At 42.6% G+C, this 26,202-nt stretch overlaps 1 protein-coding gene across 1 annotated transcript in view; it reads left to right on the forward strand.

The window, feature by feature from the left end:
- The window catches only part of CYP2J2 (cytochrome P450 family 2 subfamily J member 2), a 40,367-nt gene that overhangs the window by 9,764 nt on the left and 4,401 nt on the right, over positions 1-26,202 (forward strand). Inside the window, exons 2-8 of the mRNA XM_023628690.2 lie at positions 85-247; positions 4,784-4,933; positions 5,328-5,488; positions 8,210-8,386; positions 10,844-10,985; positions 21,377-21,564; positions 24,449-24,587. Coding sequence (XP_023484458.1) covers positions 85-247; positions 4,784-4,933; positions 5,328-5,488; positions 8,210-8,386; positions 10,844-10,985; positions 21,377-21,564; positions 24,449-24,587 — 1,120 coding nt within the window. The remainder of the gene's footprint in view (positions 1-84; positions 248-4,783; positions 4,934-5,327; positions 5,489-8,209; positions 8,387-10,843; positions 10,986-21,376; positions 21,565-24,448; positions 24,588-26,202) is intronic.

Genomic DNA, 26,202 nt, shown 5'->3' on the forward strand with positions numbered 1-26,202 from the left:
ACAACCCCCCAGCTGCACACACAGCCTCTATCCCTGGACATACACATGTGCATATTCAGTTGTGACAATTTTACTGTTTTTCAGCTTGTGAAGAAATACGGGAACATTTTTAGCCTGGACTTCGGTGATGTGCCTTCAGTTGTTATAACTGGATTGCCCTTAATTAAGGAAGCCCTTGTCCACCAGGACCCAAACTTCGTGAACCGCCCTGTAATCCCTCTCCGAGAACGTGTCTTTAAGCAAAATGGTAAGTTTCTTGACCAGTGTAAGATCTGTATGTTTGATATTCTTCTGGTCTCTTGAAGGTGCCTCTGTGACTATGATTCTCTAGTGCCCCCAGACACCGGGCCTGTTACAGAATTCCTGCCATTCTGGAGGAGGTAGGCTGATTCCTCACGTTCCTGCCACAGGCGTTCGGCAGGGTCGGCCCTGACACCAGGCACTGGGCAGCAGCTGTGTCTCCTGCAGGAACTCACTCTGGATGCTTTGATAAATACATAAGCACGTCACTCAGTGATGGGATGTTTTTTAAGCAGAGGAAAAGGCAATGTGTTCTCTCTTTTTGTTTCCCATTCCAAATCTCTTCTCCTCCGAAAATGAATGTGGTTCTGCTTCCTTCTCGGCTTAAATAATTCCTCCTTCTTGCTTGTAGTTCCTCAAGCTTTATCCTTATCGCTAAATAAAACGGCATTACTGCCAGACCTTGAGAGTCCAAGAAATCTTTCTTTCGACTCCTTGGCTCACCTACCCCACATCAGCTACGATGCTTCCAACATCACAAGGGGAGAAGAGCATGACTGCATTCTATTCTTTAATTTGGTTTACAAATGGATCTTACTTAAATGTTAAACAAGGATGTGATCAAGCTGGATATGCTGTCCAGCCTCAAGAATGCCTGCTACTTTCTGCTAACTCTGCTAATCCAGTAAAAAGATTTCCTTCTACAGGCTTAAGAAATCGCCACAGAAGAAAAAATATATATATATATATATATATATATATACATAAAGGTTACAGCAAAAGGGAAAAATAGTACTTTGGAAACTTTCTCCCGGTGGCTCATATAGTGTCTACTTGTTGTGCCATATGCCCAAAGTATGATCCAGAGAAGCCATTTCATGAATCACAAGGCCACTTTCCCTTTCCTAAAGGACCCTTTGAGGTATGACAATTGGACTTTGTCCAAATGCTACCATCTCAAGGATAAATATATCTTGTAATGATCTGTATGTTTTCACATTGTTTTGAGGCTTTTCCTTGCAGAAGAGCGATGGCTTTAGGTAAATTATCATCGAAAAGAAGAAATTCCTGTTTGAGGAATTCCTCCCGAGTTACAGTGACTGGGGAACTCAAATCTATTTGTAATATTTGGCAAACATTGCAGCATTTCCACTGTGCTTACCATCCTCAATCCTCAGGATTGGTAAAAAGAACTAACGGCACAACCAAAACTTAATTGGCAAGGTTTCAGAAGCATTTACTCTCTCATGGCCAAAAGCTCTTGTGCTAGTGCTCCTTAATCTTAGATCTGTACTTTTTGTAAACATCGGCTGACTCCTTTTGAAATAATGATAAAACAGCCTATGCAGTTAGATGAAGAAATATATGAATAAACTTTGCTTAAGGGATGTATTACGTTGTTGTCATGGTCTTATTGAGGTGCCTTAAAAAGAGATGAAAGATTGGTAGCTGATTCTTTCACAGAGCTCCCAGAACTTAAGGATCATGGACTAAAACCTGGAGAATTTATTTATTGAAATAGACATCAAATAAAAGACTCTATCCAGCCCTGTTGGAAAGGACCATACCAGGAGAAGAAGACGGCATCTGTTGTAGACAGCTGTCCCAAGACTCCGGACCAGGCCTGTATTCCCAACCTTGTATCTCCTCATTTAAACATTTGTTATGCTTAAACTGTATACCTATTTTATAGTTTGTTTCGAATACTATCCCACTTAAAGAAAGGGATTAATTTGGAACAGACTGGTCTTGAAGGCCAGGAATTTATCGAGTGACTCCTAATGGAACTCAGTGGTTATGTGGAACAAATCTTTGGCCTTGGCTACCGCCTGGATGGCTAAAACACTGCACCCTGAGTTACCTTTAAAAGCAGGGAAGGAGTCAGGCTGAGTTAAAACCTGTTGCCAATCTCCCTCTCTTTAAGGCCAGATGGGCTTGTTCAGTGTTCCACTGGTATGGCTATATTTTCAGCTGTATTTGCTCCTTCTTTGGGGTTAAATGTCATTATTACATATGAGAGCTCTGAGTAAATTTGCTCAAAAAGTCCTTAATGATAGTCAAGCAGGAATACCCTTATTTAAATACTGAAATGTCTTTAATGAGAAGGGCTGTCCTTCAAAACAGAATGGCTTTAGATGTTCTTACTGCATGCCAAGGTGGTACATATACAGTCATTCAGACTGGATGCTGTGCTTTTATACCTGATGAGTCTTCCAATGTGTCATCTCTGCTAAAGCACATGAAGAAGCGGGTGAATGACTTAAGTGATCCTGCACCCAGTTTGATTTGTTTGGTTGGCTCCCCTTCAGTATCAGTTCCCTTTTTGATCTGGATTGCAATTCCTATTTCTATTACTTATTGGAATTCTTGTACTAGTCATAATCAAACTAATTGTTGTTTTCTTTAATCAGTGCTGTAAAAATAGCATACAAACTAGAGAAATGATTGCTCGATGGCTTAAAATGGTCCATCTATCTTATAATCCTGGACGAATTTCAGTTTCTGATAAAGACTTTACCTAAGAACTCATTTTAAACTAATGTTTTCAAATATGTTGAATTATTATTGTTACTGTACTTGTTCTATGATCATATACAATGTAAACGTGAAGAGTCATAGAAAAGCACATATACAATGTTTGTGCAACAATCTAAAATTAATTGAAATTTACATAAGCTATGAGATGCTTCCTCTGTTAATATATATGCCTCTATGCTTGTCCGCTATTTCCCCCAATGTGGACAACTGGGCAAATAAATGAGATAGAAGCCTAGCACCGAGGGACATGATGGACCCAGGGCAGGCCACAACCACCCTGGCACCGAGGGACAATGTTTTGATCATCAGTGCTTTCTCTCGAAAGATTATAGATCAAAAGGGGTAAATGACAAATAGAAATGGCAAGCAATAGGATATATTAGAGTATAGGAGGAAGCCATTTGGTGTAAACCTAATTCAGCCTGACTTTGTTTTTTTCAAAAGGGCCTGACTGTGACATTGAGCACGCATTGTATATCTGCTTTAAACATGTCCTATGGCAAGAGCAAATGGCCTTAAGATAAAGGCATGACTTCCCCCGACATTGGCATTTCCTTAGGGATAAGCATCTTTCCTTAGGCTAGGAACTGATTGCTGTGCTCACCTGTGACCATCCAGCTCGGGACAACAGACCTGCCACCCTGCTGTGTTCACCAAGACAGCAGACCTACCTGCTGTTTCCATCAATCACTGTGCTGACAGAGCAGTCTCGCGACTATTGTAAAAGGGACATTTCAATCCTATGTGAAACATCCTGTATAGGCACCCCACTTCTTCGGTGCCCTTTCTTCCTTCGGGAAGAAAGGCCCTGGGCCATGGTCCTCAGATTTTAGCTCAGAATAAACTCTCCCAAATTTTCATTTATAGATTGGTTATGGATTATATTCGTCGACAAGATGATGGAAAGAAGGAACATTTGGAGGAGGACAAGGTGTTTGGTTTGGTTTGAGTGACAAGCTGTGTGGAGAAAATCATGAATTCAATCATGAATATGCTGAGTTTGAAATGCCTTTAAGTTGACAGAGTCAAGCAGACAGTTGTATTTATGTGTCTGGAGCTCAAGACAAAAATAGATGGTCACTATCAAGGCATGTTATTGAAAATTTTGGGAGTTGATGAGATTTCCCAGAAATGGAGTATAGCGTGAGAATAGAAGAGACCTTATCTTGAAGAACTCCATCATTTTAAAATTTGGTAGGAGAAGATGAACTAGCAAAAGTATGGAAGCTCTCTGCTGGAGACGTTGGTGTCCTGGGTACCACTGGAAGAAAGAAGTGTCTGACGCTGCTGAAGTATCAAGTAAGATAAGGTTGAAAAGTACCCCTCAATTTGTCAACTAGTAGGGCCATTTCATCTAAATGTGGAGGCCAAAGCCAGATGCTAAAAGGAGATGAAGAGTGCTCTGGAAGTGAAAAAATTAAAGGAGTGTGGCCTTACCTGTGCTACAAAACAAAGGGTGGTCTGTTCAACACACTGAGATCTTTTTCCTTGGCCTGTGCTGTTCTTTCTGCATAGAATCTTCACTCCTCCTTGCTTTCTTGAGTCATTCTGTCATCTTTTAAGATCATTCCTTCATCTTTCATCTTATGCTTGTAGTGTAAGATAACTTGAATCCACTTGTGTGACTGGTGATTAAAGCCTGGGCTTCAGAGTCAGGCAGACGTAGATTTGGATGCCTGTTCACCTGCTTACTGATTCTGTGACCTTGCAAAATTTGATTTGTCCCTTGTGCCTCAGTTTTCTCATCAGCATAATGAGGGGGGACAATAGTAATTGTAGCTACCTCATAGAGTCTCTGTGAGTACTCAATTACATAATATATTAAAAATGCTAAAGTGCCTCGCATTGCAAGCAGGCAGTAAATGCTAGCCATAGTATCCATTGCCTTGGGATTATTTCTCTGAATAGTTTTCAAGTGCCTTAATGCCCTTCTTCCCTCCAGTGTACATCCTCATACCATTTGCCATTTATTCATATTATAGAATATTGCCTTTCTTTTTCCCAGGATTGATCATGTCCAACGGCCAGGTATGGAAGGAGCAAAGAAGGTTTGCCCTGACAACGCTGAGGAACTTTGGTTTGGGAAAGAAGAACTTGGAGGAACGCATTCAGGAGGAGGCCCACCACCTCATCCAGGCAATAGAGGAGGAGAATGGTGAGTGTTCCTAGCACAGGTGCAGGAGACTGGCTCAGTAATTCACTGAGCAGTGATGTATTACGTACATAAGTGCCTGTCTTGTGCCCAGGACCGTGCTAGGCACTGAGGATATAACAGTGAACAACTAACCATGACCCTGCCCTCATGGAGCTCTAGGATTAAGCACAAGAAGATGAGTATTAAACACATTACTGATCTGAAATCATAGTCATCAGTTTGACTTCCCAGGCATTGAGTGAGTACTTGCCATAAGACAGACCATGTGTAGGGTGCTGTGGCCAGAGCCGCATATGTGGTTCTGTACTCGGCGTGTCATGTGCGTGTAGAGTAGACGTTCAGTAGAAAAAAGAAACAACCACTCTGAAAGATCCTTGTCTTCTTCCGTCTCCAGGACAGCCTTTTAACCCTCACTTCAAGATCAACAATGCAGTTTCCAATATTATTTGCTCCATCACCTTTGGAGAGCGCTTTGAGTACGAGGATGGTCAGTTTCGAGAACTCCTGAGGATGCTGGATGAGGTCACCCATCTGGAGGCATCACTGTGGTGCCAAGTAAGGGCTTCTCTTTCCATATCTTGGATGAGGATATTGGAGCTGATGTCAGACACAGATGAGTTGTTCTTTATTTTTTAATCTAAAATATAAGCTTATTAAATTGACTTCAACTCAGACTTATTTGAAATCAATCTGTTGACTTTAGTGTTTTTGATAATATTAAATATTTACTGTATACAAAAAACATATCTAGTATTCCTGGAAAGTACAGACTTTACATAACACACGCCTGCGCATCTATGTTTTATTTGAGAAGTGCGTGTTGCCATTGCCTTGAGCGTCTCCACTCCACATCCCTCCCTGACCACGCATCTCCTTCCTCCTTCAGGCGCTCTTCTGTGCCAGGCTTCTCACTTGGCAGACTGTATTAAGATTCATCTGTGTTAGCTGCTCTCTTGTTAAAATTCTCAGCAGTATCCCATAGTATGAATATGCCACTGTTTGTTATTCTGTTCTCTACTGACAGACACTTGGGTTGTTCCCAGTTTTTGAATGTTATGAATAAAGCCGACATGAACATTCTTACATAGTTGTTCATGTGGACACGTCTACTCATCTCTCTTGTGTGTATACCTGGACAGCAAAGGTCCTAAAAGTTTCCACAATGGTTGCACTATTTACATACACATTGACATTTGATGTTATCAATCTTCTAATTCATAGGGTGTAGATCTTTGAGATTCAAACCTCAAACCACCACTTTCTTGGTGGGCCTTCACGCCAGTTTTATTACTCTAGGCCTTGAGTCTGTCAAAAATTCTGCTCAGGGACCAGCCCTGTGGCCTAGTGGGTAAGTTTGACATGCTTTGCTTCAGCAGTCCGGGTTTTGTTCCCAGGAGCAGGCTGACACCACTCATCAGTGGCCATGCTATGGCGATGACCCAGGTGCAAAATAGAGGAAGATTGGCAAAGATGTTGGCTCAGGGTGAATCTTCCTCAGCAAAAACCAAAAAAAAACCCAACTCTGCTCAGCTTCTTGGTCTCTGAGCCACTTTTCTAGATTTGGAAGACAATTTTAGGGGAAAATGAGCCCCAAGTGTCGTGGTCACCCCTCTGGTATCTAGAAGTGGATTTATTTTTATTTATTCCTGGAAAACATCTTTTCCTGGAGTTTTATGGACCTGCCACACCAAAACTGCTAAAGCACTTAGCATAATTCCTGGCGCATTGAAAGGGTGTAAGGAATGTGGCCTATTGTTATTATTGTCGACATTATTTTGAATTCCTTGTTCTCACTTTTAGCCATGGTCGTCCCCAATTCAGTAATTCCATTTTCTTTTCTCCTATTTAGACAGAATCTAGGAAGTCATGAGGGTTCAGTGGGTACACAGCTGACTTTTCCCAGGGAAAATAAATGCCTGGGAGGTAAGAAGGGGCAATAAGTTAGGGATAGTAAGTACTTCTTGGAGTCCCACGCACTTTGATGGACAGCTATCCATACTTTATCTCAGTTGATTTTTACAAGAACCCCATAAAGATAAAATGAAGCACCATGTGTGTGCCAGCAGATACGGGTTGCGTGAGTAACTCCAGATAGTGGTCCATTGGCTCTGTGTTAAGTGCTTATTGGAGCTCATGTCATTCAGCCACTATAATAACCCTGTGGCCCCATTGGCAGCTAGCTAAACTAAGGAGCAACAAGTCACATCATCATCTTAATTATTATTACCAAAGCGTTATAGTTGCAAAGCAGCAGAACTAACAGTCAAAGCCACGGCTGTCTCCTTTGATGTCTGGGTGATGTTCCATTATCTTATGCTATCTCTTTTCTACCAGAAATTATTAGAGCAAATATATTTAAGAAAACACTTTATTTCAGTAAAAATTATCTTACCCACATGGAGATTACATCTTAGTGGGACAGACAATTGCATATGTATGTTTAGCGCATATATATATATGTATATAATCTCACACAGACACGCATATTAGTGATAGTTGCCATGAAGGAAAATAAAACAGGATAAGGGAATGGAAAGAGGGTGACAGGGGTGCTGCCACTTATGGGCTCATTGGGTAAGACCACTCCAAGGAGGTGACATGTGAGCAGCACCTTAATGAAATGGGGGGCTGGAGTTATACAGATTTCAGAAGAAGAGCATTCTTGGTGGAAGGAACAGCAAATGCAGCACCTCAAGAGGTGCATCCTTGATGTCACCACAGAGGCCAATGGGGCTGGACTGGAGAGAGTGAGAGAGAGTGAGATGGCGGGGAGTGATAGCAAAGGAGGCGATGGTGTGTGCAGGGGCCAGCTCACACAGAGCTTATACGCCTGGAGAGTGACGTAGAACTTTATCTGAGTGTCATGGGAAGTCATTGAAGAGTGACAGCCAGAGTGAAATGAGCTGATGGGACTGTTAAATGATCACTCTGGCAGCTCTGTGGAGAACAGACTGGGAACGGTGTTCAGAATGGAGTCAGGAGGACTGCTGGAGGTGATTACAACACCAGATAGGAAGTATTGGTGGTTTGTACTAAGGTGACGAAGCAGTTGGGGATGTGAGAAGTGGTCTGAAACTGGATCTGTTTTGGAACTAAGCACTGCAATGCCTTGCTAGAGCGCTGAGAAGAGGGATGAGAGAAATGAGAGTCAAGGATGACCCCAAGGTTTAAGTGTAAGCAAGTAAAAGAGAGAGAAAGAGAAGATGATTTCTGTTGTCTTAAAAGGGGAGAACTGGCACTACGTAGTGGTGTGATTGTCTTGTTTTTCTCCACCAGCTCTACAATGCCTTTCCACGGATAATGAACTTCCTTCCTGGCCCCCACCAAACACTCTTTAGCAACTGGGACAAACTGAAATTGTTTGTTGCTCGTGTAATTGAAAACCACAAAAGAGACTGGAACCCTGCCGAAACAAGAGACTTTATTGATGCTTACCTCAAGGAAATGGAAAAGGTGAGGATACCAAAGTTGTTTCCTGTGTTTTATTCTTTTTTTTTAAAGTCTGTTTTCCATCTATTTATCTTTTTTGCTCAACCTATGTATTCAGGTTTTTACTTCTACAATTATTAACACCTCTTTTTTTGTCCTTGGTTTCTATTTTGTATAGCTTCTTGTAGTACTTATTTTTCTTTTCTTTTCTTTTTTTTTTGAGGGAGATATTAGCCCTGAGCTAACATCTGCCGCCAATCCTCCTCTTTGTGCTGAGGAAGATTGGCCCTGAGCTAACATCCATGCCCATCTACCTCTGTTTTGCGTGTGGGACGCCTGCCACAGCATGGCTTGATGAGCAGTGCATAGGTCTGCACCCGGGATCCAAACCGGAGAACCCCTGGCTGCCTAAGTGGAGCACGCGAACTTAACCTCTGTGCTGTCAGGCCAGCCCCTCCTGTGTTTCATTTTTAACAAGCAAATGAGGGCAGGCTTGTTTGCTATTGCTGCTATAGCAAATTACCAAGAACTTGGGATGTTAAAACCACACTAGTTGATTCTCACAGTTCGGGCAGTCAGGAGTCTGATTAGCCTCACTGGCTCGAGTCCAGGTGTCGGCAGGACTGGCTCCTTCTAGAGGCTCAAGGGAGAATCCTTTCCTTTCCTTGACTTTCCAGCTTCCTGTAGACGCTACCTATATTGCTTGGCTCATGGCCCTTTCTCCATCTTTTAAGCCATCCATGTAGCATCTTCTCTGCTACCATCTTTACATCTTCTCTTTATGACTCTCTTGCCTCCCTCTTAAGACTCTTGTGATTATATTGGGCCCACTGGGATAATCCAGGATAATCTTCCCATATCAAGACCCTTAATTTAATCATATCTACAAAACCTCTTTTGCCATAGTAGGTAATATTCACAGGTTCCAGAGACTAGGAAGTGGACATCTTTGTGGGTCATTGTTCAGCCTCTTACCTGAAGAGGCAGTATTTCACAGAGTGCAGGAATAGCATTAACTCAGGACTGATGAGGCAAGTGGAAATAAAGATAGGGGTTTAATGACGTTCGTCTTGAGGCTGTGGGAATGCCCAAATACTGCCTTTTCGTTGTCTCTTCTCTACCCTGTACTCATGTCTGGAGGAGCTGTAGACAAAAGGAAAAATAAGAATTGAACCTCAAAGCACTGTTTCATTATTAGTTGATCCTATGCCCAGCTATTGACACCGTCCCTCAGCCCCCAGTGCAGAACAAAGTAAAGCTGAGTAAGAGGCCAGAGTTTAGCCTCAGGGCCTGAGTTGGAGCCCATATCATTCACTTTCCAACGTTATAGGAAAGAAGCAGGGAAAAAAAAACCCAAATTGGATATACAGCCTTTAACACAGAAAAGCGTCTGTTTATATACATCGCTGCATCAGCGTCAGAATCTTTGACTCATCAGATTCTTTGTTCCTCCTCCTGGAGTTGGAAGAATGGTGGATTTCTTTCCATATCCTCTCTTTTTTTCATCTTATTGATATAGCATTAACAGAAACATTGATTTCTGCTCAGAGGAGGAGACTTCACTTGCCATGCAGTGTGCAGGTATGGGACCACACAGTAAGAGGAATGTTGACAAATTGAAGCGTCCTGAGGAAGGTGGTAAAGATGATGGAATGCCGTAAGGAATGGTTGATGGAATCAGAGAAGTTTAACCTAGAATGCAAAAGATTAATGGGGGCCTATGAGGATTGTTGTACAAAAGAGGAATTCAGCCTATACTTTCTGGTGTCAGTACAACCATTTGCTGAATATTTGCTATTTGCCTTTCGCATCTCACGTAATTTATAATGTCGTCTTCTGGGGAGAGTGTTATTATTTCAATTTTTTTTTTGAGGAAGATTAGCCCTGAGCTAACTGCTGCCAATCCTCCTCTTTTTGCTGAGAAAAGCTGGCCCTGAGCTCACATCCGTGCCCATCTTCCTCTCCTATATATGTGGGACACCTGCCACAGCATGGCGTGCCAAGCGGTGCCATGTCTGCACCTGGGATCCCAACCGGCGAACCCCGGGCCGCCAAAGTGGAACGTGTGAACTTAACCGCTGCGCCACCAGGCTGGCCCCTATTATTTGTATTTTATAAAACAGGAAACTGAAGCACAGAGAGGTTAACTTGCCTTATAGGTCATTCAGGTGTGGATGATGTGGCTGATATTGAAACCCAAGTCTATCTTTCCACTGTACTAGTAGCTTTTCCCAAATTATAGGCATAAAGAAATAATAGTCTTGATTTTCATCCACCCAAGCTAACAAAAGCTTCCAGCTCTTGGGGCAGGAGGATGCTGGTGATATTGCTCTGATAAGCCTCTGCCTCCTGAGATGGCCACAGAGAGAGTTGTTCCTCCTGGGGGTCTTTCCTTCCATGTTCTCTCCCTCGGATGATGCCGCTGCATGTTGTGGCAAGCAAGAACCCTCTGAATAAACCAATAAACACTGTCCTTTCTAGTATAAGGGCGATGTCACTTCAAGTTTCCATGAAGAAAACCTCATCTACAGTACCCTGGACCTCTTCTTTGCTGGAACCGAGACGACTTCGACAACACTGCGCTGGGGTCTGCTCTACTTGGCCCTCTACCCAGAAGTCCAAGGTGAGCACGGCAGTGAGTGTGCTTGGGCCCGGACAGAGTGGTTCTTCCTGGAACATACTGCCCCAAAGGCAAGGCCATAAGATAACATGGTAGAATGGAAAGATAGGTAGGACAGTCCAAGGCCATGTGGACTTCATAGCAGGCACGTTCTTCAGTTTATGTCAATATTGTGCTGGGTCCATGTAATACAAATGTAACAGAGGGTCCATGCCCTCGGGGACTTGGAGTCTAGTGGAGAGAGCAGTGAAGTCAGTTGGCATTACACTGAGTGCCAGGAAAGACTTACAGTCTCATGTGGAATCTGGTTGTAGCCGTCCCTTCTTTTCTTTTTTTTTTTAATTGTAGTAACATGGGTTTATAACATTATATAAATTTCAGATGTGCATCATAGTATATTTCAAATTCTGTGTAGATTACATCATGTTCACCACCCAAAGACTGATTACAATCCATCACCACACACATGTGCCTAATCACCCCTTTCGCCCACCTCCCTCCCCCCTTCCCCTATGGTAACCACTAATGCAATCTCTGTTGCTATGTGTTTGTTTGTCCTTGTTTTTATCTTCCACTTATGAGTGAGATCATATGTGGATACCAAATATCATATGGTATTTGACTTTCTTTCTCTGACTTATTTCACTTAGCATAATACCCTCAAGGTCCATCCATGTTGTCACAAATGGCTGGATTTCATCGTTTCTTATGGCCGAGTAGTATTCCAGTGAGTATATATACCATTCTTTATCCATTTGTCCTTTGGTGGGTACCTGGGTTGCTTCCAAGTCTTTGCTATTGTGCGTAATGCTGCAATGAACATAGGGGTGCATATATCTTTACACATTACAGTTTTCAAGTTCTTTGGATAAATTCCCAGCAGTGGGATAGCTGGATCATATGGTAATTCTATTCTTGATTTTCTGAGGACTCTCCACACTGTTTTCCATAGTGGCTGCACCAGTTTGCACTCCCACCCGCAGTGTACGAGGGTTCCTTTCTCTCCACATCCTCTCCAACACTTTGTGTTTCCTGTCTTGTTAATTATAGTCATTCTTATGGGAGTGAGGGGATATCTCATTGTAGTTTTTGATTTGCATTTCCCTGATAGTTAATGATGTTGAACATCTTTTCATATGCCTGTTGGCCATCTGTATATCTTCTTTGGAGAGATGTCTATTCAGATCTTTTGCCCATTTTTTTACTTGGGTTGTTGGTTTTTTTGTTCTTGAGATGTATGAGTTCTTTGTATATTTTGGATATTAACCCCTTATCTGATATGTGGTTTGTAAATATCTTCTCCCAATTGTTAGGTCGTCTTTTCATTTTGTTGATGGTTTCCTTTGCTGTGCAGAAGATTTTTAGTTTGATGTAGTCCCATTTGTTTATTTTTTCTGTTGTTTCCCTTTCTCTGTCAGACATGGTACTTGAAAAAATGCTGCTAAGACCCATGTCGAAGAGGGTACTGCCTGTTTTCTTCTAGAAGTTTCGTGGTTTCAGGTCTTACATTCAAGTCTTTAATCCATTTTGAGTTGATTTTTGTGTGTGGTATAAGATAACGGTCTGCTTTCATTCTTTTGCATGTGGCTGTCCAGTTTTCGCAATACCATTTATTGAAGAGACTCTCCTTTCTCCATTGTATGTTCTTGGCTCCCTTGTCAAAATTATATGTCCATAAATGTGTGGGTTTATTTCTGAGCTCTCAATTCTATTCCATTGATCTGTGTTTATGTTTTTGTCCTAGTACCATGCTGTTTTGGTTACTATAGCTTTGTAGTATATTTTGAAATCAGGGAATGTGATACCTCCGGCTTTGTTCTTTTTTCTCAGGATTCCTTTGGCTATTCAGGGTCTTTTGTTGTTCCATATAAATTTTAGGATTCTTTGTTCTATTTCTGTGAAACATGTTGTTGGAACTTTGGTAGCGATTGCATTGAATCTGTAGATTGCTTTAGGAAGTATGGACATTTTAACGATGTTAATGCTTCCAATCCAAGAGCACGGAATATCTTTCCATTTCTTTGTGTCTTCTTCAATTTTTTTCAATGATGTTTTATAGTTTTTGGTGTGCAGATCTTTCACCTCTTTGGCTAAGTTTATCCCTAGGTATTTTATTCTTTTTGTTGCAATTGTAAATGGGATTGTATTCATAATTTCTCCTTCTGCTACTTCGTTGTTAGTGGGTAGAAATGCAGCTGATTTTTTCATGTTGATTTTGTATCCTGCAACTTGACCGTATTCATTTATTATTTTTAAAAGGTTTTTAGTGGATTCCTTAGGGTTTTCTGTATCTGAAATCATGGCGTCTGCAAATAGTCACAGTTTCAGTTCTTCTTTTCCAATTTGGATCCCTTTTATTTCTTTTTCTTGCCTGATTGTTCTGGCTAGGACTTCCAACACTATGTTAAATAAGAGTGGTAACAGTGGGCATCCTTGTCTGGTTCCTCTTCTTAGAGGGATAGCTTTCAGTATTTCTCCATTGAGAATGACATTTGCCGTGGGTTTGTCATATATGACCTTTATTATGTTGAGGTATTTTCCTTCTATTCCAATTTTATTTAGAGTTTTTATCATAAATGGTTGCTGTCTCTTGTCAAATGCTTTCTCTGCATCTATTGAGACGATCATGTGATTTTTATTCTTCATTTTGTTAATGTGGTGTATCACGTTGATAGATTTGCGGATGTTGAACCATCCCTGCATCCCTGGGATGAAACCCACTTGATCATGATGTATGATCTTTTTAAAGTATTGTTGTATTTGGTTTGCTAGTATTGAGGATTTTTGCATTCATGTTCATCAGTGATATTGGCCTGTAATTTTCTTTTTTCTGTTGTCCTTGTCTGGTTTTGGTATCAGGATAATATTGGCTTTGTAGAATGAGTTAGGAAGCTTCCCCTCCTCTTCAGCTTTTTGAAAGTTTGAGAAGGATAGGTATTAACTCTTCTCTGAATGTTTGGTAGAATTCACCAGGGAAGCTGTCTGGTCCTGGACTGTTATTTTTTTGGTGGTTTTTGACTACTATTTTGAACTCCTTACTGGTGATTGGTCTGTTCAAATTCTCTTACTTCTTCTTGATTCAGTTTTGGAAGGTTGTATGATTCTAAGAATTTATCCATTCTTCTAGATTATCCAGTTTGTTGGCGTATAGCTTTTCAGAGTATTCTCTTAGAATCTTTTGTATTTCTGAGGTGTCTGTTGTAATTTCTCCTCTTTCATTTCTGATTTTATTTATTTGAGCCTTCTCTCTTTTTTTTCTTAGTGAGTTTAGCTGAAGGCTTGTCAATTTTGTTTCTTTTCAAAGAAGCAGCTGTTGGTTTCATTAACTTTTTCTATTGTTTTTTCAGTCTCTATTTCATTTATTTCTGCTCTGGTTTTTATTTCCTTCCTTCTGCTGATTTGGGGCTTTGTTTGTTCTTCTTTTTTCCAGTTTTCCTGTAGATGCACTGTTAGATTGTTTATTTGGGACTCTTCTTGTTTGTTGAGCTAGGCCTGACTTGCTGTAAACTTCCGTTTTAGAACCGCTTTTGCTGTATTCCATGGATTTTGGCATGTCGTGTTTTCATTTTGATTTGTTCCACATATTTTTTGATTTCTCTATTGACCCAGTCATTGTTCAGTAGCATTTTGTTTAATCTCTACATATTTGTGGCTTTTCTGATTTTCTTCCTGTGGTTGATTTCTAGTTTCATATCTTTATGGTCAGAATAGAGGGTTGTATTATTTTGGTCTTCTTAAATTTAGTGAGACTTGTTCTGTGGCCTAATACATGATCAGTTCTGGAGAATGTTCTGTGAGCATTTGAAAAGAATATGTATTCTACAGTTTTTGGATGGAATGTTCTATTTATATCTACTAAGTCCATCTGGTCTAATGTGTCATTTGAGACCAACGTTTCCTTGTTGATCTTCTGTTTGGATGATCTATCTGTTGGTGTAAGTGGAGTGTTAAATTCCCATACTATTACTGTGTTACTGTCTATTTCTCCTTTTATGTCTGTTAATAATTGATTTATATATTTAGGTGCTCCTATGTTGTGTGCATAGATATTTACAAGTGTTATATCCTCTTGTTGGATTGTTCCCTTTATCATTGTGTAGTGCCCGTCTTTGTCTCTTGTCACAGTGTTTGTTTTAAAGTCTATTTTGTCTGATATAAGTATTGCTAGCTCAACTTTTTTTCTTTGCCATCTGCATGGAGTATCTTTTGCCATCCCTTCACTTTCAGTTTGTGAGTGTCTTTAGGTCTGGAGTGTGTCTCTTGTATGCAGCATATATATGGGTCTTCTTTTTTGATCCAGTCTGCCACCTTATGACTTTTGATTGGAGCACTTAGTCCATTGACATTTAAAGAAGCTATTGATAAATATGTATTTATTGCCATTTTGCTACTTTTTTTCTGCATGTTTTGGTAGTTCTCTTCCTTTCTTCTTCTCTTGCTCTCTTCCCTTGTGGTTTGAAGGCTTTCTTTAGTAATATGTTTGATTTCCTTTCTGTTACTTATTTGTTTATTTATTATAGGTTTCTAGTTTGTGATTACCATGAGGTTCATATATAATATTCTACATATATAGCAATCTATATTGAGTTGATAGTCTCTTTAGTTTGACTTCTTTCTAAAAGCTCTACTATTTTACTCCCCTCCTCCCACATTTTATGTTTTTGAAATCATATCTAATCTCTTATTTTGTGCATGTGTATCAATTTCTCTCTTATCATGGAAAGAGATAATTTTAGTACTTTTATCTTTTAGCCTTCATATTATCTTCATAGGTGGTTGATCTGCTACCTTTACTGTATTTTTGCCTTTACCAGTGACTTTATTGCCTGCTTTTTTTTTTTTTAATGATTTTCTTATTCTTATTTGTGATTTTCTCTTTCACACTTAAATAGGTTCCTTCAGCATTTCTTGTAGAACTTGTTCCTTGGTGATAAATTCCTTTAGTTTTTGCTTGTGTGGAAAACTCTTTGTCTCTCCTTCCATTCTGAATGATATCCATGCCAGGTAGAGTATTCTTGGCTGTAGGTTTTTTCCTTCCAGCACTTTAAATAAATGTATCATGCCACTCTCTTCTTCCCTGGAAGGTTTCTGCTGACAAGTCAGCTGATAGCCTTATGGTGTTTCCTTTGTATGTCACTTGTTGCCTTTCTCTTGTGGCTTTTAGGATTCTCTCTTTCTCTTTAATTTTGGACATTTTAATTATAATGTGTCTTGGGGTGGGCCTCTTTGGGTTTATCTTGTTTGGTGCCCTCTGTGCTTCCTGTACTTGGATGTCTGTTTCCTTCCTTAGGTTAGGAAAGTTTTCTGCTATTATTTCTTCAAATAGATTTTCTGTCCCTTTGTCTCTCTCGTCTCCTTCTGGGACACCTATAATACAAACGTTAGTGTGCTTGATGTTGTCCCAGAGGTCCCTTAGACTGTTCTCGTTCTTTTTAGTCCTTTTTTCTTTTATCTGTTTGGTGATTTCCTCTAGTCTTTCATCCAGCTCACTGATCCATTCTTCTGTATCATCTACCCTGCAGTTGAGTCCCTCTAGTGAATTTTTCTTTTCTTTTCTTTTCTTTTAAAAGATTGTCACCTGAGCTAACAACTGTTGCCAATCTTCTTCTTTTTTTTTTTCTGCTTTATCTCCCCAAACTTCCCTGGTACATAGTTGTATATCTTAGTTGCAGGTCCTTCTAGTTGCGGCATGTGGGATATCACCTCAACATGGCCTGATGAGTGGTGCCACATCTGCGCCCAGGATCCAAATCAGCAAAACCCTGCACCGCCACAGCTGAGTGCACAAACTTAACCACTCAGCCAAGGAGCCAACCCCTCTAGTGAATTTTTCTTTTGTGGTATTATATTCTTTATTTCTGATTTGTTCTTTTTTATATTTTCCAGTTGTTTGTTCATTTTCTCACTCTGTTCATCCATTTTTCTCCCAGGATCAGTGAGCATCCTTATGACTCTTTGTTTGAACTATGTCAGGTAGATAGTTTATTTCTGTTTCATTTCGTTCTTTCTCTGGGGTTTTGTCCTGTTACCTTGCTTGGAATATATTCTTTTGCCTCCTCATTTTGCCTCTTTCTCTGTGCCTATATCTATGTATTAGGTGTGTCAGCTACGACTCCTGATCTTGGAGAGGTGGCCTTATGTAGGAGACACCTTTTTAGGCCCAGCATTGTGCTTCCCTCTTGTTACCAGTTCCAAATGTCCCAGGTGTGAACCCTGTGTAAGCTGCTTGTGTCCTTCTGTTGTGGCAGCAGGGTTGCTCTTGCTGCAGGTGCCCAGGGAGTCTAGGCTGTGCCCTTGAATGGCTGGTTGTAATGTTCAGTTGCATGTGGCTGCTGTGAACCCTTCAGTCCATTTATCAGGTTTGGGGAGCCCCAGTACAGTTGGCTGCAAGGCCTAATAACACATTCCTGTTGCAGTTTTCCTGTTAAGTGGGCAGGCCCCCAGTGTGGCTGGTTGAGGCTCAGGGGCTTAGAATTGCTGTAGGCCTCTGGCCTGCAAGGCTGTTGTCAGCTCTCTTAGGATTGCAGCTGAGTGGGGCTGGCCCTAGGCACAGGAACACCCAGTTGTTTCAGGCCTTGGAAGGCAGGGCTGATGCCCTGTGTGGCTGTTTGTGAAGCACAGGTCTTCTGCCACTGATAAGCCCCATCCCCAAAGGTCCACAGACACCATCAACACAGTCCTGCTCCATGCACACTTCCCGACCTCCTGGCTTGTACTCAATGGCTCCACTGCAGAGGCCCCACACTCTCCAACCACGCCCCCCACACTCTACCCGCTCCTTGTGCACACCCTGCCCCACAGACACAGACATACTTGCCAGGTTGCAGAGGATCCAGACACCTAGTCTATGCAGGCCAACAAGTAGCCTGAGTGCTTGCTGTTGGGTGGGGCCAGTCCCTACAGCAGGCTCTCTGCCCTGGCTGAGCAGGATTAAGTCTGCACTCTAGTGGGTGTGGCAGACCCCTGGGCTAACAGGCGAGTGCAAGAACTCCAATAGCATCTGTTAGTGTCTGTGTCAGCACACCTGCAGTAGGTCACAATAATGGCTGCCGCCAATGTCTTAGTCTCCAGAGAGGTCTCAGTTCTTACCAAGATGCACCCAGAGCTTATCAGCTGAGTCTCTTTTCACCAAAGGAATGTGTACCTTTCTTTCTGGTGATTTTAAGTTGCTTTCTGAGACAGGTGAATTTGTGCATGGGCCCTTTAACAGCTGGGGTTTTCTGCTTATGTCAGATGCCTGTCCTGGGGGTAGTCCCCATTGCAGTTAATAGCCAGCAAAGCCAGATATTATGAGACTTGTCTCAGTTGTGCTGAGTCTGAAGGATGCTTATAGCAGTAATGTGCCCCCACTCAGGTCCCCCACTCCTCCAGGGAAAGCTGTGTACCTTAGAATGGCTCCTGTCCCACCAGCTGTGAAGGCCTGCAGCTCGCGAAGGTGGTTTTTCTGTCCAGAAGGAATTTCTGCCTCTCCTACCTCAGCCAGGACTGTCCCTTGTTGTGGTGGTTCTTTTTATGCAGTTTTCAGTTCTCTCTCCAGGGTAATTTTTCCAAGAATAGTTGTAACCTGGTTGTGTTGGTGGGAGGAGGTGAGTTCAGAATCCACCTATGCTGCCATTTTGACAAGATCCAAAGCTATCGCCTTCTCTTCTTTGAGTATAATCGTGCGTCACTTAACAATGCGGGTAGATTCTGAGAAATGTGTCATTAGGTGATTTTGTCATTGTTCAAATGTCACAGAGTGTACTTACACAAACCTGGACGGTATAGCCTACTACACACCTAGGCTATATGGTACTAATCTTATGGGACCACTGTCATATATACAGTCCATTGTTGACCAAAACATTGTTGTGTGACACATGACTGTAATGCCTTCCCATTGCTCTTCACATAGTGTTCAACTTCTCAGTCTGGTATATTGTACCTTCTGCTGTGCCTCTTTGTGCCTTTCCAGCCCCAACTCCACCCACCCCGATGGTGGCCTCACTGAGTCATGTGTCATTCTTTTTGCGCTGTCCTCATTTATGCCTTTGTGCCATCGCCCTTTCTCTTCCCTCTACCAAGAGTGTATTTCTCTAAAACCACAAGCTCTGCTTGAGGAATCTGCTCACATACAACCTCCTCTAAGATGTGTTCCCACTCTTCTGGGAAATTACTAGCATGTTTTTCCTCTAGAGATGACCGAGTGCTCCTCCATTACTGTCCTTAACACATGTACTCTATGTATCTTCCACGCGACTGTAGTCCACTCAAGGGCAGTGACTGTTCTAATCATTTATCTCTTTCTCCAGGTCCCAAGGCAGTTTGAGCACATCGGGAATGGGATCTGTTAGGATACAATTTTTCAAACTATGAGTGACAGTTTATTAATGGGACATAAAATCAATTTAGTGGATCAAGACTCACTTTTTTCCTAAAATAAAAATAGAATAGGAAAGATCAGAGTGTCTCCCAGGTACTAAGCGTAAGTTTGTTCATGAAGCTTTCTTTCTGTATGTATGCATAAAAGTGTGTTAATATGTGTATATATGTATGTTTATGTGTCCTGAATCATGATGTAAAATGCATTTTTAACTGTGAATTACATTTTTTAAAAAGTTTAAAAGCTGCCTAGTTAGGATATAGATTTGGCTTTTGTAATAGAGGCTTCAAAATAACAATGGCTTAAAATGATAGCAGTTTTATACCCATGTTGATAGCAGAATTATTCACAATAGCCAAGAGGTGGAAGCAACCCAAGTGTCCACAATGGATGAATAGATAAAATCTGGAATACTATGGAATATTACTTAGCCTTATAAATAGGAAGGAAATTCTGGCATATGCTACAACATGGATGAACCTTGAAGATGTTATGCTAAGTTAAATCATCCAGTCACAAAAAGACAAGTCTTGTCTTGATTCCACTTAGATGAGGTTCCTGGAGTAGTTAAATTCATAGAAACAGAAAGTAGAATGGTGGCTGCTGGAGGCTGGGGGAGCAGGAAGTGGGGAGTTAGTGTTTAATGGATGTAGAGTTTCAGTTTTGCAAGAATAAAAGTCCTGGAAATTGGTTTCATGACGATGTGAATATACTTAACACTATTAAGCTGTACAGTTGAAAATGGTCAAGATAGTAAATTGTGTGTTAGGTGTATTTTACCACAGCTAAAAATCTTTTGTGTGTGAGGAAGATTGAGCTAACATCTGTTGCCAATCTTCCTCTTTTTCTTTTTCATTCTCCCCAAAGCCCCAGTACATAGTTGTACTAGGTGTAAGTCATTCTACTTTGTCTATGTGGGACGCTGCCTCAGCATGGCCTGATGAGCAGTATGTAGGTCTGCTCCCAGATCCAAACCTGTGAACCCGAGGCTGCCAAAGCGGAGTGTGTGAACTTAACCACTCGGCCATGGGGCTGGCCCCCGCAGAAAAATTTTCATGGACAGTAAAAAAAACAGGCAGAAGTTTTATTTCTTTCTCAGGTAACAGATCTAAGCTGGACTCTGCAGAGCCCTCTGCATTCCAGGTCCTCCCAGTGCCCTGCCCTGTTGTATCTAGAGTGGCGCTCTTGTTGCATTCTCAGAGGTGGCCCCTGTCCGGTCTGCCTCCACCAGCAGCAAAGGCAGAGGGGAGGGGCCCACATGCTTCCTTTAAGGGCCTGTTTCAGATATTGAACATCCTTCCTACTTACATTCAACTGGCCAGAATTTGGTCCACTGGATCACAGGGAATCTGGGAAAGGCAATCTTTATTTTATTTTTGAGGAAGATTAGCCCTGAGCTAACATCTGCCACCAGTCCTCCTCTTTTTGCTGAGGAAGATTGGCCCTGGGCTAACATCCGTGCCCATCTTCCTCTACTTTATATGTGGGATACCTGCCACAGCATGGCTTGATGAGTGTTGCGTAGGTCCACACCCGGGATCTGAACCGGCGAACCCCGGGACACCGAAGTGGAACATACAAACTTAACCACTACGCCACTGGGCCAGCCCCTGGGAAATGTAATCTTTAGCTGGGCAACCAGGTGTCCAGCTAAAATCTCTATTATTGTAGAAAAAGAGGAAAATTGTGAGACAGAAGTTTCTGTCATTTGTTGAGTGCTCACCTACATCAGTTCATGTACATCTCAAAACAGCCTTAAGATGAAGGTTTCTCCTCATCAATAAGAAGAGAAAACTGAGGCTCAGAGTCGAGGTAACTCGCAGCAGTAACGTTGCAGGGCAAGAGTTTGCCAGCCGATCTGTGTATCGCGCAGCCTGCTCTCCGCTCTCCCCTGGCTTCTTGAGAAATTAGCGTCTCTAGGGCCTACTGTAACTTTAGCCATTTTGATCCTGGTGATTCCATTCCTTGGCTTAACTACGCTCGAGGGAAGTTATGAAATAATGCAATAATGGAAACATCTCTTCTTTTCCAGAAAAAGTACACGCTGAAATCAACAGCGTGATAGGCCCGGGGCAGCAGCCGAGCACAGCGGCTCGCACGTCCATGCCCTACACCAATGCCGTCATCCACGAGGTGCAGAGGATGGGGAACATCATCCCCCTGAACGTGCCCAGGGAGGTGGTGGTCGACACCAGCCTGGCCGGGTACCACCTGCCCAAGGTGATGAGGGCCTCCCAGCCTCAGCTTTTCACGCTCATCTTTTTAAATGGTGGGAATCTGAACTTGAAAAGTGACGTGTATTCTTGTCCTGAGGAATCACTTAAATGGGGAGAGAGATGTATGATGCGTGACTTAATACCGGGTTTTATTCTCCGCGTGTGGTCTTCAGAACATTAATTCAAGTAGATCTTAATCGTTATTGTGGAGGGGAAAGGGACTCCTAGTGAGATGCGTTTAGGCACATGCTGATCTTCTTTGCTGTGGGATTTCTCCGCGTTTTCACTGTGCAGTGTGTGCCATGAGTGTGTGGGGCTGCAGGGCAGCAGGTCTCAGCCAGAGTTTGCCGTGCAACCTTTTTCTTTGCCTGGTAGAGCATCTCAGGACTAGGGCCTGCCAGACTGACTTTGGAAAATTCTGCTTCACAATCCTGGGGTTCTAGAATATTAAAATATCAAGGGACGTTTGAGACCACTTGGGCCAGCATCACATTACTGCTGGTGTTTCTAACATAATACCCCCACAGGTATTTTCCTGCTTTTACTTACAGCCCTGCGATGGGGCTGTCCACAAGGGAAACCAGTCCAAGTGTGTGCAGTATTAATTATGAGACAGGGAGAGAAAGGAACCAATGCTTATTAAGCAATAATTATGTGCCACGGACTCTATAGGTTCTTTCACAGTGTCTCCTCAGGGCTCAGAGTAGCTCTGTGATTCATGTTTGATCAGTTGGGAAGTCGAGGCTCCTGGGGACTGAGCCTGTGGAAGGTCCCAACTGCAGAGTGATGGGAGTTGGGTTCCAGACCAGATCTGTTCTGATTCCCAGGCTTATCTTGTTTGCACTACACCATGTTCTCTACACAGGCTGTGCTTTACTTTGTGAACGCATCTCCCTGCAGTTGTGCTCAGTAGGTAGGTCCACGATGGATTCCGCCTTCACAGAGGAAGTTCCATTTCACTGCGCCCACGGGTCAGATGATCTCAGCAGACAGCTGTCCTGCGCCCCTGCGTGTCCTCTGTGCACACTGTACATTCACAGGTCCTTGCTTTCTCACCACCTGGGTCAGCCTCTGTGGACCCATTCCAATTTGTCTGTGTCCCTCTGCATGTGTCCTACCTGGAGATAGACCCAGAGGACCTTACCCACTGGACACCACTTGGTCACTGTCCCTGCAGAGCTAGGAGGAGCAGCTATTTCTGCAGCTGTTGCATTCACTGTTTTCTTACCAGTTGACCATCGTGTGGGTGCAGGCAGAGGTCTAAATTATTTCACAGGTAGTGTTTGTGTTTTTCAAGTAATTCATTTAGCTCAAGGGAACCAGCCCAGCTCAGTAGACTGGTTCTACCACTGATTTTTAAGATCGACTTTAATAACCATCCTGGAAACTGAGAGAGCTAGTCGACTGTGTGTTGTAGAGGCTGGGAGCCGCATCTTTGATGTCACAGGGATCTAGTTCAAATCATAGCTCTACCTCGTCCCGCTGTGTGACTCTGGGCACGTTATTTAACCTCTCAGAGCTTCAGTTTCTTTGTCTGCAGAATGCATTTAAACGTACCTCACAGGTGGAGGGAAAATGAGGTCATGCATGTAGAACATTTAATTTAGTGCTTAGTACAGAAAGTGCTCAAAATAATAGTTTTATTTTTTGTATTAATTCAACAAATGTTCATTAAGCACCGATAATGCTCAGGTCTCGGAAAACAACCCTGAGTAAAATAATCACGCAAGTACGTACTTACAAACCATGATAACTGCCCAAAGGAAAAAACTCACTGGTTTCTATAAAGATGCAGGTGAGCTGGGCTGGGGAGTAGAGGCAGGAGTGGTCAGAGAAGGCTTCCAGAGGAAGTGATGTTTGAGCTGAGGATTAAAGGATGATTAAGAGTTAGCTCCATGACAGAGGAGGAAGAACGTTCCAGGCGAGGTGAGCAGCATGTAAAAAGGCACGGAAATGAGTGAGGACATGGTGTTTTTGAGAAACTGATTGAAGGGCGCTGTAGTGGGAATGCAGGCAGGAGAGTGTCGCAGACAGGGGTCAGGTGATGGGTCCTTCAGCTAAGAATGATGGGAAGCTATTGAAGGGTACCAAGTTCAAGGTGTGGGTGGGTGGGTGTGACTTGGTTAAATCGTGTTCAAAGCTCACTTGGGTTTCAGATTGTGGAGCAGATTGAAAGGGGAAAGAGGGGATATGGGGCATAGCTAGGCACCTATTATAGAAGTATGGGCAAGCAGTATGGCCTGGACGAAGATGGCAGCGGCGGACAGAGAATGGAGGTGACAGAATCAAGAGAAATTTAAAGTTGACCAGGCTCGCTGAAGAGTTGTGTGAAGGCGGAAGGGGAGGCGTTAAGGAGAACTCCTGGGTTTCTTGCCATGTGCCTGGATGGCTCGTTGTTCCTTTCGCTGGGCGACCTGAATCTATTATGAATCCTCCTGTGGAGTGTCCTAGACATTGGAGGGAAGAGAATGGAAGAAACAGAGCTGAGACCTTGGTAGAGATGCCATAGTTATCACTTCACTGAGCAGTTGAGTTAATTTTGGTACAGTACTGACTGGTCAGCTGTTGCGTTATTTTCTCATTGGGGCATACCTGTCCCCTCCCAAGTTCTAAACTGACAAGTCCCCTGAGAGAAGATCTGTTCTGCAGTCAAGAGTGGCTGCACTTCCCTGGTAAACTTCTCACCAGGTAATTCCAGTTCATCATCGTAAGCTGTCCCGTGACCAAGAGCAGGGTTCTGGGGACTGTCTCAGAAGACGGTGGTTTGGGGAGGGTGAGGGAGTTCAGACTGTGGTCGGGTCCTGGCGGGGGAGCCCGAGGACTGCCAGCCCTCTGCATAGGTGTGTCGCTTGGGACCAGCCTGACTGAGTTTTTGCTGCCTTCCCTAGGGGACCATGATCCTGACCAATCTCACTGCGCTGCACCGGGACCCTGCAGAGTGGGCCACTCCCAACACCTTCAATCCAGAGCACTTCCTGGAGAATGGACAGTTTAAGAAAAGGGAAACCTTTCTGCCTTTCTCAGCAGGTGAGTTGTGATACACAGGAGTGGAAGAATCCGCCCTCCCCTCAGCCCTCCCAGCTCTTTTCCCGGCATCCTTTGCTGTGGTTGGAGTGTCTCCAGATAGCCTGCCGAGCGTGACTCCCTCTTGCTCTTCCTCGCCCCGCAGGATCCCAAGCTGGGTGTTGCTTCAGGCTATCCGCACTTCCTAAATCCTCCCTCTAGGGGGACAGTGGGGACAGAGACGCAGACCCTGCCTCTTGCCCCCGAAGAAGGTTGGACACTTGCCATCTTCCTGGAGTTTTTAAATGTCCGGAATTCTTTTTAAGGGCCACCCACTCACACAGAACTAGAGCCGATTTATAATAAGGAGACGGGGAGGGGACAAGGAAAGGGGTTCTTGCTTCTCACTATGGGCATCGAGTGACTCTGAATGCCCTGGGCTTACCTGAATGGGATTCTACTCCATAAGTGCTCCTTCAAGAGGTCCTTTTGCCTTTTTAAATTTTAATTACCCTTTAAAAATCTAGTTAATACATTTATACGGTACACAACTTGAAAGGTACAAAAGAGGATGCAGTGAAAACTCATGTTTCCAAGCCAGACAGTTCCAGAAGGGTGTTTTAACTTACAACATTGTAAAATGAATAATGTACATTTTTGGTATATTCCAGCTACCGAGTTAGATGTGTTGCCTGGATTATTTCAAGTAATTTCCCAATTGCTTAATTCTATAAATATTTCCTGGGCATCTGTTTTGTGTCAAGCATTCAGCCCAGAGGATATGACAATGAAAGAAGTAGAAAACACTGCTCTCATGGAGCATGTGTTCTAGTGCGACCTTACAAGGTTCAGATTACTGTCACCGCTGTAGAGGTAAGAAAGCTGAGGCTTAGAGGGAGAACTATGACATCTAAAGTCATAAACTCATGTGGCAGAGCTAGAACTTAATGTTAACAAGATTTACCAAAAACTAAAGCCTGTGCTCTCCCTAACACTATCTCCTAAAAAAAGTAACTAAATGCTACACAGCATCCACACGTGGATGCATGCTAGTTTGCTTATCATTAACTTAAAATTAAATGCAGATTGGTTTTCTGAGACAGTATCATTTTACTGATGATGACGCTGACGCTCAGAAAGGGAGGAACTGAAATTTGAACCATGTCGGCGTGACCCAAAGCCTATGTGTGACACTGTCCTGAGAGTATCCAGGCCAGTTCTGATTGGATTTTCTTTGTCTTTCTTCATCTAGTTCTCTGTCAGCTTTGCTCACATGAGACAAGTCACTTCCTAGTATGAAAGCTGATACGAGACGTAGGAATACCTTCAGTCTTCTGTCTACAATAGCTTCACGTTTTGTATTACAGTACGTTTCAGCTGTATATTTCCAGTGTTATAATTATTCTTGCCCCACTTGTGCTTTGCTATTGAGAATTATATCACATTCCCTTAATGAAAGTCTTCATTTGCAAGAAAGTTATCTCATTTAATCCTTATAGAAACCCAGTTATTAATAGTTAGGCAAGAAGTGAATTGGTATCTCCTTTCTTAATATAAGGAAACTAAGAATAAGAGAGAACTGTTTCTTATCCAAGATCATGTACCCAAGGAACTGGCAGGACAGGGCCTAAGACTGAAG

Source organism: Equus caballus, chromosome 2 (genome assembly GCF_041296265.1).
Source record: "Equus caballus isolate H_3958 breed thoroughbred chromosome 2, TB-T2T, whole genome shotgun sequence".
NCBI classification, from domain to species: domain Eukaryota; kingdom Metazoa; phylum Chordata; class Mammalia; order Perissodactyla; family Equidae; genus Equus; species Equus caballus.